The 12,280-nt window shown below is 38.1% G+C and overlaps 1 protein-coding gene across 1 annotated transcript; it reads left to right on the top strand.

The window, feature by feature from the left end:
- The first annotated feature begins 711 nt into the window (after positions 1–711).
- On the top strand, positions 712–3,168 carry LOC107558349 (forkhead box protein A2). The gene is made up of 2 exons (XM_016242005.1): positions 712–1,078; positions 1,722–3,168. Exons 1-2 carry the CDS (start codon positions 1,007–1,009, stop codon positions 2,877–2,879), a joined length of 1,230 nt encoding a protein of 409 aa, XP_016097491.1. The 5' UTR covers positions 712–1,006; the 3' UTR covers positions 2,880–3,168.
- Positions 3,169–12,280: the final 9,112 nt, after the last annotated feature.

Raw genomic sequence — 12,280 nt, 5'->3', positions numbered from 1 at the left:
TTCAATGATCAGATAAACATTATGTTTATTGTACTTGTATATTTAGCTCTAAAAAGAAAATGTATAACCGGTAAATGGTTAAAAAGCTGTTAATAATCATAATAATAGTCTAATGATAATAATTATTATTATAATAATAGTAATAATATTAATAAACTCTAAAAATGCTGGGTTGTTTTGGGTCAAATATGGACTAACCCAACTGTTGGGTTAAATTTTGGTTACATTTTTAAATTAACTTTTTAACCCAACAGTTGGGTTAGTCCATATTTGACCCAAAATTGGATTGAAACAACCCAGCATTTCTTAGAGTGTAGTAATACTATTAATAAAAGTGAGATGGATTTGCTCAAATATAGGCTACCGTGATTTAAAAAAAATTGCTTCCCACTGATTGTGAATAAAACACTGCTTAAGAACTATGAAATGAAAAACAATGGTACAGCTGAATAATCTGAATAAAGACTATAGAACACCCAGAGGTGCTGGCATTCTTAACCCCATTCTCCCCAATTTGATCTGGATGCGATTTCAAACCACTCCTCTTCCCAGCAGTCCAAACTTCTATTCCCCCGCTTCTTTCTCCCGCTGGAATACAATAAGATTAGGATATAATGAATCTTTTCAAATGGGGCTGCTCTTTTCAAGCTGCGCAGGTGTACAACAGGGGGGCAAATGGAGAAGTCTCGCGCCTAGGTGTGAGCAGATTATTCAAATAGGGGCCGAGTGAAGCAGTAGGGATTGGAGGCTCGCCCGGGCGCACAGAGCTATATCACAGCGTTAAGAGCCAGCAGCAGGCGTCATTTCAACTGCAGTCATCTCTGATGCACACACACACACACACACACACACACACACATGCGCCAGCCCTCGACAGGAGGAGAGCACGACGACGAGTGTATCCCGTGGTCCCCAACAACCACCTTTGGCTGCCAAAGGACACACAATACCGGCATTTCTCGCGTGGGGAAAGCGTTTTGAAAAGTAGAAGAAACTTTTTTCCAGGATGCTTGGTGCTGTCAAAATGGAGGGACACGAACACGCAGCTGACTGGAGCGCTTACTACGGAGAGCCCGAGGTGGGTAACTCACCTAAATAAATATATATGTATTTTTTTCTCCTCGTCGAAATCCGATCCGGTTTTATACAACTCAATATTAGCCCTGAGATAATATTAACTTTGAGATCAAATATTGACTTGAGGCGCCTCCAAATCCTCCCCCATCATCTCGACGCCCTGCACTATCCTAACAAAGTTGTGCTTGACATGCAATGCAAACTTTTCATTTCCAATTATGGATACTGATGAATACATGGGTTTTCTTATTCAGCAACATTGGACGTTCGAAAGCGAAAACGACCGGGCATTTGACTTTTAAACAAATAGTCTACTGTTCTTGGTTTTACATTTCTGAGTGGCGGTATATCGACTACAACTGGGGTTTCCTTTAATATGTTAGAATCTTCTAACTGCCTCCCGAAAAGACATTAGTAACACGCTTATGACACATTATCTCCAGATGAAATCGTTTTTTTAAACCCCCCAACAAAACGAACTATTTAATAAAAAACTGTTCTATATTGAACTATTTATATGCTACAATTAAAACCCTGTTTTCTAATGTTGCTCTTTTCAGTTTAGCGAAGCCAACGATTTTAAATATTTTCTGCTTGGAGTTGCATTGTAATTAATTGTAGTTATTGTCTGATTTCTTTCGCAGTGTTACACCTCGGTGAGCAACATGAACACCGGACTGGGAATGAACTCCATGAACACTTACATGACTATGTCTGGAATGAGTTCGACCGCAAACATGACAGCAGCTAACACCATGAACATGTCCTATGTCAACACGGGTATGAGCCCCTCAATGACCGGCATGTCTCCCGGCACGGGAGCGATGGCCGGCATGGGCGCTGGTATGACGGGCATGGGCGCAGCCCTGAGCCCGACCATGAGCTCCATGGCAGCGCAAGCGCCCTCCATGAACGCCTTAACCTCGTACAGCAACATGAACGCTATGAGCCCCATGTATGGCCAGTCGAACATAAACAGATCAAGAGACCCGAAGACCTACCGGAGAAGCTACACGCACGCCAAGCCGCCCTACTCGTACATTTCTCTAATAACCATGGCCATCCAGCAGTCGCCCAGTAAGATGCTGACCCTCAGTGAGATCTATCAGTGGATAATGGACCTTTTCCCTTTTTACCGACAGAACCAGCAGCGCTGGCAGAACTCTATCCGCCACTCGCTGTCCTTCAACGACTGCTTCATGAAAGTGCCGCGCTCCCCGGATAAGCCGGGCAAAGGCTCGTTTTGGACCCTTCACCCCGATTCCGGAAACATGTTCGAAAACGGCTGCTATCTGAGGAGGCAAAAGCGTTTCAAGTGCGACAAGAAACTGAGCAAGGAGCCGGGTCGGAAAACCTCGGAGGGCGGCTCGAACAGCAGCTCTGAGAGCTGCAACGGGAACGAATCTCCTCATTCCAACTCGTCCAGCAACGAGCACAAAAGATCCCTGTCTGACATGAAGTCGGGTCAGGGTCTGAGCCCAGACCACGCAGCCTCCCCGACCTCTCAAGCGCAGCATCTCCTAGCTCAACATCACTCTGTTTTGGCGCATGATGGACACCTGAAGCCAGAACATCACTATTCCTTCAATCACCCCTTCTCCATCAACAACCTCATGTCCTCGGAGCAACAGCATCACAAAATGGACCTAAAGACATACGAGCAGGTGATGCATTACGGCTACGGCTCTCCGATGGCCGGCGCGCTATCCATGGGCTCCATGGCGAGCAAAGCGGGCCTGGATTCGCCGGACACATCGTACTATCAAGGTGTGTACTCCAGGCCCATCCTGAACTCTTCCTAAATTCTCACGGACCTCGTGACAATTTGTACATTTGTAAAATGTTTGTGTGTGTATTCTGATTTTTGACGTTCCCCGTTAATTTAGATGTCCCTTAGTAATTATTTTGTAAACGAGATGTTGACAATGTGACGAACTCTTCGAGGCGGCTTTTGAAAATGGACCAAAATCACACCGAAGGACTGCGGACGGGTTGAAGTTCTTCAATCACTTGTGTAAACTTATTTATGGCTTGTAAATGTGTATTCTTGTAGTTGATGACAAGAACAGAATCTATATTAAAGTGTTATTTGGAATTTTTTCGCAGTTCTGATTTTCACAAATTTGTGTTGTATCGTCAACAACAGCAGCAGCAACATCAACAACAATAATAAATGTCATTTTGCTATAACGAATTATCAACGCATTTGCACATTCGGACCACTTAGTTGTGAGGTCTACAAATTTGCTGCCACAGTTAAATTATTTTGATTGAATGATTTCTTTGCTATTTTCAAATGACCTGAAATACAGTTTTTCTGAATTGCTAAAACACTAAACACCAATCTAATATACAAACATTCAGTACTATTCAATATTCAGCACAATATTATTATTGCAGTACATACAGTAGGCCTATACAGTATATTCACCTTAGTTGCAATTACTATACTTTTTTTTGTGTGCAAAATTGTTTACTCAATACAATATACTTTTTTTCTGTAATGTTCTGGATGCTGTGTTCTCCATTTTCCTCTGTCCAATGAATGCTTGTAGTGTTTATTTGATTGACTCGTGTGTGTGTGATCTGAGAGCACCGTTTGATTTTGAGTGCAAGTGAAATGGTTTTGCAGTGATTGTTTGATTTTGATGCAAGAGTCAGAGGTTTCGTGAATTTAGTTTGAGTATTTGGATTTGTGTTTAAGGGTTTGAGAAAATGAGTTATGGTTTCAAGAAACGTGTTTTAGCCATTCAGAAAAACTGTAATAAATCAACAATAAAAACAGAAAAATGTTTTTTTTTCCCCTGATAAATGAAATAAGCTAAAATGTTTTTAATTACAAACTTTTCAAAACATTCATAAATTGCCGAAATAATCACTATTAGTTACATTCGAATGCCTTGAAAGATGCATTGCATTTTAAGTAAAAAAGCGATAACTCACTTCAAATCTGTTATCACGACAATAAAATGTAGCGTTGTGTTTAGAAACCCACGTCAAAGACGACAAATTATTATATATATGATGACATAAGATTTTTAAATGAGTTATATAAAAAAAACCGAGCCCATTTCTGAGTTCAGCAACATCTTTTTGTCATCTTTAGAAAATCTCTTGTTTACGAATTAGACGCGAGACCCCTTTGATGTAAACATTTAAAATATCATGATATATAGGCTGTATTCATTAAAACAGCTCACCAGTTTTGCAACAAATATTTGATGAAACCTAGCATTTATTTAAATTTGACAACCGAATAATAATAATAATAATATCTTCTTTCATCTTTACGAAGTCTCTCGTTTCTTTACGACTCGAGACGCCTCTGATGTAAAATAAATAAATAAATAAATAATAATAATAATAATATCTTCTTTCATCTTTACTAAGTCTCTAGTTTCTTTACGACTTGAGACGCCTCTGATGTAAAATAAATAAATAAATAATAATAATAATAATAATAATATCTTCTTTCATCTTTACTAAGTCTCTCGTTTCTTTACGACTTGAGATGCCTCTGATGTAAAATAAATAAATAAATAAATAATAATAATAATAATAATATCTTCTTTCATCTTTACTAAGTCTCTCGTTTCTTTACGACTCGAGACGCCTCTGATGTAAAATAAATAAATTAATAAATAAATGATAATAATAATAATAATAATAATAATAATATCTTCTTTCATCTTTACGAAGTCTCTCGTTTCTTTACGACTTGAGACGCCTCTGATGTAAAATAAATAAATAAAATAAATAAATAATAATAATAATAATAAAATAACAGGAAAAATAAGTCTGAACTAAAACCAGAAACAGAAATGTTTAAGTAGAGGGGCATATTTGACAGGCCTCGCATTGCTGGTCCGACACACAGAAGGAAGCTGTGTTACACGCTTTCTCCTTTTAATAGTAAACTTGCAGATCAAGAAGTCATCTGTGGCCAACAAATCCTCCCCCTGGGGTATCACACGAATCTGTACACTAAGTGAATTCTCCTTCAACTTGAATAATGGCAAAGAAGGCCTGGTTTTGTTAACTCTGTGTTTTTAGTTCTCAGTCCATTCCATTGTATTTCAAACCCCCATGATCTGCGATTAAACAAAAACGGGTAAACAATGAAAAAGGCGGTATTAATACATATAGGATGTGTACATGAGCAATCAAATCACACGAGTGTAAACTTTGAATAAGAGCACGTCACTTCTAGGTAAATTTACACAGAAATTACATTTCGCTGCCCCTCGTTTTAGACATAATGCTAGGCTGAATTTTTATTGCGCACTGATCGATATCTTGGTAAAATAATCTTTTTTTTTTAAACTAGCCGGGGCAGTGAAATCTTTGCTTTGTTGCTAGAGTCAACAGTGACAGAGTTTGAGCTCAAATAAATGCCGCGAGGCTTCCAGCTCTGTGCAGAAGGCAGCGGGAGAGGCTCCGGCACCGTTCTGCAGGCTCCAGGTACGAACCTTTTCATCATTAAATCCAGCTCGCTGCTGAGGCTTTCGATGCATGCTGCGTGTGTTTGGCTTAATAAGGATTTCATATTGGAGGTTTGTGCGTGCAACTTTGATTTCGCGGCAATTTAGTTCGACGCTTGAACAGACACGGCTCGAGTGCTGATGTTAAGGGGCTCTTTCAGCCGACTGTCAGATGGCTGTTCCAGCTGATTGATATCAGTGATAATGCAGAAGACTTGCACAGGTTTCGCCGTGCCAATAAACGCAGCCCACCAAATGGAGTTCTCAGATACACTTTCGTGTTTTTTTTTAAAAATCGGACAAACTTGTTATCGAGATAAACGCATAGGCTTTGCAACCAAATTGCGCTCGTGCAAGACTCCCAATGTAACGAAAGCGAAACGTTCTAGAAATTAAATTATTTTCGACAACCAAGAAGAAAATTCGGCGAATTTCTGGTCTGTTTACATCGTTAGAACAACAGCCACCAACATAAGTATACAATTTGCAGCATCCTAGGTAGACATGTTTGACATCAGACAAAATAAGTCTTACCATGGACATTTATAGAAAGATCAGGTTTACACTCACAACGTAAATAAAAGAATAAAGGAGCGGTAGCTACTCAGATTGTTTCTGTTGATTCTGTACAATGTTAAATAAAAATCATCATCATAACCATCATCAACATCAACTATGATAATAATAATAATAATAATTCATCATCATCATTATAATAATAATAATAATTATTATTATTATTATATTACCCATATTTACTTGTGACTATGCGAGTATCTAAGACAGGAGGCCTGGAATAAAAAGGTCCAAGCTTCTTTTAGATAGAGTAGGCTACTTTCAAGGATGCAATATAAAAGTAAGATCTAAAATATATTTATATTTGGTTTATATATATATATAGTGTTATAAAAAGCTGTAAGTTAAAACGAATTAAATCAAGACCTAGCAACGAGATCAGCTTTTCCCTAGCGTGTTTCTCCTTCTCACTTAGGTAACCCTGTTTAATTGCTTTTCGTCGGAGTCGTCCAATTTGCATATCATACTGCAAATGAAAGTCGAAATGTAAACAACTGATCGTCAAAATTCTCATTAGGAGTATAAAGCTATGGGCATCGCCTAAACTTTCATAAGTAGCAACGTCACATACAAACATAATGCAGGCCAAATATGGTTAACAAATCATTCGTAATGGACAATTACATGAATGGGAATGAAACTTTGATTTTTTTTTATTTATTTCTTTGGGTTGAATTAAATGCACATTAACGACTGACATTATCACCTAAACCAAAAAAGTAGCACATTTTGGAACGAAAAAATGACATACATGACAGTGTATGGTGGCATCTAAATGGCTTTAGCACGTATTTTGCTCTCTGCTCAGTCCTGGAACACCCAAGTGGAGCTGGTCTCCAGGGAGATCTGCGGGACACCCATCTTACAAGCTGTAATGCCGCTTTAACCCATTGCTGGGGAGGGACCGTCCGCACTACCCCGATTTAACACCAAATACTCTTAATCCTGCTGCTGCCCCACACTATATCAATTCTCAGCACAGACGCCTAATCTACGCCCTAAAGTTAGAAAGGCAGTTTCACTGCAATGTGCCGAATAGGATTAGGCTAGTCTTTGTAATAGTATTTGAGAGTTTTTAATATATAGGCTACAATTACATGTAGAACTAGTGCACAATTTCCCGTTAAACAGATTATGATAAAAATATTAATTGGCTAAATACACATAAAGAACAATAACAACGTGAAAAATTCCATATTATATTTCCACGATTATTGTTTTTAAGTTGCATACTAATGCGCGGTGAAATAAAATGGTTTATAAAGCTATTTTCCATTTAAATTGCAACGAAATCTAAACCATATATCGTTATTCTTTTTTTCAATGTTGTTGATCGTACTTCATATTTATTAATTGGTCTACATGCATAACAAAGTCAGACAGAAAACATTGGAGAGCACACGCTTTATTTCCTAAAGATGACCTTGAACTGGTTGCGTATAGGCTACTTTCAAAAAAGGACAGTTTCCCCCCAAATAACAACGAATAAGTAACAATAGCTTTTTATACATTTATCATTTTTTTCTTTTCTTTTTAATATCATAAAATGTGGAGTATGCTTTTATTTTACCTTTACAATACATTGCACTATACTTGTTCTTAGTTACCTTTAATGCAATTATATATGAACAATTTAAATGGTATAATCGGAGCAATATTATAAGCATATACACCTCTGCTTCTTTAAGTCAATAACTTGATCAGATGTACATTTGTTTTGAGACATTCAACACAGCAAATGATCAAATGGCTCATGCTTTCTTATCTAATTCACCATAGAAGTGCACATTTCTTTGGCTGGAGAAATGCATGTTTTTTTTTACCTCTAATGAAATGTTATAAGACAATGCATGTTATGTAAACCCTTAACATGTTATGCATGTTATGTAAATATGTTGTTGGAGCTGTTCAAGCTGGTTAAGTTTGTCATTACTATATCAATACCATATGAGCTGACTAGTTAAATTTTACCTCTAATGAAATGTTATAAGACAATGCATGTTATGTAAACCCTTAACGTGACGTAAATATGTTGTTGGAGCTGTTCAAGCTGGTTAAGTTTGTCATTACTATATCAATACCATATGAGCTGACTAGTTAAAAAAAAAAACACTCATGAGCATTTCTTGAGCAATTTACTATAGTAATTAATGGGATGAATAGGTGGCATTGTTTTGAAATTAATCTTTTTTATTTTATTTTTTTAATGTCATGTACATGCCCAACCCTTCAGACACTCTGAATAAGAACATTGTCTGTTATTCTTTATCTTAAAAAGGCTGTATGATTGTCTAGGAGCTGTTGTTAAATGGCCTGTCAAGGTGTTGTGGTCGGAGAATCATGGCGAATGCAGCGGAAATAGTGTAAGAGTGTAATAGTTCAGGCCTGTGTTCCCACTCATCCAACAGCTTGGTGTGAAATTCTTGCTGAGACGTACAGACCAAACCACATGTCCATTTAACAAACCCATTCGCCTGATTGACTGCTTAAACATCAGCATCTTTTAGGGATAAAATTGCCTGGATAAATGCCAGATTCCATTTTATGGGTGAAATAAGTATAAGAAATGACAATGTTGATGTCAGCTATGCTATTTCCTATGCACTTACATTAACAAACAGGTCTACATGGTACAGATGCCAATAGTTCACAGACTTGTGAACTATTGCTGTGGGCAAATGCTGTGGGTAAAATCTAAGTCACTGGGAAGGACACTTGACTCATTAAATCTTAATGAAAGCAATAAACACAGACGCCAGCAATTCATTCAGACCTCCAAACCAATCTCCATTTCTCACCAAAGGCAAACAAGCCCAGATGCCCCTGCGTGATTCCCTGCATAACAAAAGCGAATCAGATTGTGTCCTGCATATGTTCCCAGTGCCGAAATGGTAAAGGCGACAGGTTATTCCAAGATAGAGCATGTCCAATTTATTGTACGTGAGAGGAGTATGTCAAAAAGGTGATTTCTGCATTTATTTATATATCCTTTTCAACATTGAGGAGCTTGTAGTTTAGAGGGTGATGGACATACTCATGCGACATTCTTTTTCCTCAAACATTCATGGAGAGTAAGCACACACATACAAATAATCTGGCTGCAGGATTTAAGAGTTTTGTAGTGATGCTTCTTTATGTCGCAATGTGAAACTTGACAAAGAAGACCTTTATATATGAACAGTATTCATTTTTACATTCAAACTATTTGTTGGGTAAACCACTTAACAAATGTAGACATGAGAAAACATGATGGGAGAGCAAATACCAGTTGATGTTCTTTCATTTGATCAAATCCGATTTAACCTACTAGTAAATACATATCCAGGATCTCTACCCACACTGTCCCCAGAGACTCCACAGCAAGAGTCCCTCAACTCAGACCTAAATAATCCATCAACCCTTTCTCAAACTAAAGGCAATCTTCAGTTTAATCCAGTATAAATGCATTTATCACAAAGAGATTAATGTCTGGGTGTTGCCTGTTAAAAAGCCCGGAGGAGCCTCTGGTACGTTAGAACAGATTATACTCTCAGATGCTACACAGTAGTGGTCCCCTGACACACAATGTTTAACCCCTCTCCTCGCGCTGACAGCCACATAGCAGGCAGTTTAATTCAATTTCCTGTCAGATCAAGAGCTTTCCTCATTGTTTTGGATGATTTATTATCTGCAAGCATGTTTTTGTTTTCCAATTTACAGAAGCGATGACAATAGCATCAATTAGTGATAATGTTAACGAGGCCCCTTGGCCAGATTAAAAACCATCGGAAGAGTGCGTTTAACTGTAATACCAAAGCAACGCACATGCTGATTCGCATGAATAGCATATAAGCAGTTCTGAAGCATGATTTAAAGTACCTTGAAAAGATTCATTTAAACTCACGAAACTGAGTGCATTGGTGTTCGTCCACTTTTTCAGCGGCAATGGTTCCGGATGTATTTTGTCCACTCCCTTTTCCCCATGGGATTTAAAACTTTGTTAAAATGTTATAAGCCATGAACCAAACCAGCGAGCTACAAGATGAATCACAACATTGCAAAGTTTAATTTGAAGCACAACAACAACAAAAAACCTATTTGAAAGGATTTAAAAATCTAATACATAAATAAATAAAAATTGAGCCGCGTTCGAAGCTGTTCTAAATTACACTACAAACATACACCTTTGTTTACTTCTGTGTGTTGCTTGGCATCCACTTTGTTGGAACCACAACTACATTGTTTGGTGGAGGAATACTGTTTTTATTTATATCATTACACTTTACTTGCTCTGTTATATTCTGTGAAACCTTACTACGTATATGGAATAACCGTTTTATAAAAGCAATAAGCCCCATGAAGCCATGGTTTACAGTGAATTTATAACAGCTAAGGGGGTTTTAGTGCCTAACAACACCCCTTAGCTGTTACAAATTCACTGTAAACCATGGCTTCTTGGGGCTTATTGCTTTAATATATATATATAAATATTGTTAGTACATGATTCTTTTAAAAATAAGGTGAAATAAAAAATTTAAAGTTGAAAACTGGCTTTAACAAAAGCTTATCCAATCGATTAACAACCTCAGAGCTCACAAGCTTTTTGTCTTTACAGGTTTATAAGTTTTCATTAAAAATCAATCTCCCTATGGAAAAAAATTTGTGGATTTATTTGACTTCCGGGACATGACTGTTGCACTCTAACACAGAGTGTGGTTAAAAAAACAACAAAAAATCAACAACAGATTTAACAGAGAAAAGAGGTACAGGCTATGTATGTTTGGTACAGGCAACATTACTAGCAACAACCGTTACCATAACTGTGAATTAGGAAGTTTAAAAGGCTCAACTCATCTTTGAGGTCACTCTTCCCATAGACCGTTCTACAACCAGTGCAATATACAAATGCAAATCATCCACAGAGACATTTTTACATGCAAAACAAAGCATCGTTGGAGGATGCCTTGCCATGATGCCACCTTTGAAGCAAACCAGGTGATGGATATGAGCACTGAGACATATATGAGAGGTGGTTCATAATTTAAACAAATCCATGTGCCTTTTATGCGAGAGGTTAAGACTCACATTGCCTTTACGATGCAAATGCTCTCTCGGTGGAAGCTATTGAAAAAGGGAAAGATGGGAATAGGGAAGATGAATTATTTAGCATTTGAGGTGCCCTTTGAGGGTAACAGACAAGAACACAATACGTTTTACAATTAATTTCAGCTGTTAAATGGTACTTGAAGCAACAGCTATATGTCCTTTGTGGCATTAAGGAATTGTTGTTTGGCTTGGAAGAATATTGCACTTGGAAAAATAGACACTACTATTTCTCTTTCCAAAAGGAAAAGCACAGTTTGAATTGCTTTTGACCTGAAACAGAAAATGCCAACAGAACAGGCTGTGTGATTTGATGTTTCTGCTAGTGTAATATCCAGCAGAATCTGAATTTCAATACGTTCTTAATGACTTCTCACCATGTCCGACAAGAATAATAACCGTCCACACCGATACGTTCAAGGTTTATTTAGTCCAGATCCTTAACTGAGTCCTGCGGCATCCTGCATCTCTAAAATATAATCGCCGACAATTGAGGAGCTCACGGCCGAAGTCGAAGGCATAATTGCTAGGAAACATCTTACTGAACAGTTGGCGATAAACGCAGTTAGCCCCCTCCTCGGCTTAAAGCAATTAATTCAGGCACCCTGACATCAACTCTCCAATCCTCTGACAGCTTGGAGCCCAAATCAAAATGCTAGTTCTCCTGGGAACAGCAGAAGATAGCCGGCTCTTTTCTGGACTGTTTGCTCACTGGGCCTGAGAGCAATCTTCCTTGCCGAATGAAATGCAAGGACACAAACAATGTGCCGGCGAGAGAATGGAAGACGGGGAATGAACAGTTTGGACTATTTGCTCAGCAGAAGGGCAGTCACAATAGCTGGCCCATAGCTTTCCCATGCATCAAGCCTCTTAGTCTTAGGGCTCCTTTGTTGCTGGGTTTCGTTCAGATAAGAGTCCAGCTGCCCCATGTGTTTAATTCTCATTGTACGTTGTACTGCATGGCCATTTAGATACTTTTGCATGGATTTTCTCAATTTCGGGAACAAACACGCTCATATTGCGTATATATATTTCCGTGGCCGGGCTTCACCTCTGCATGTGCT

Source organism: Sinocyclocheilus grahami, unplaced genomic scaffold, assembly GCF_001515645.1.
Source record: "Sinocyclocheilus grahami isolate Dianchi unplaced genomic scaffold, SAMN03320097.WGS_v1.1 scaffold642.1, whole genome shotgun sequence".
Taxonomy (NCBI): Eukaryota; Metazoa; Chordata; class Actinopteri; order Cypriniformes; family Cyprinidae; genus Sinocyclocheilus; species Sinocyclocheilus grahami.
Note: the sequence above shows the minus strand (reverse complement) of the source record. Positions and strands in the feature narration are given on the sequence as shown.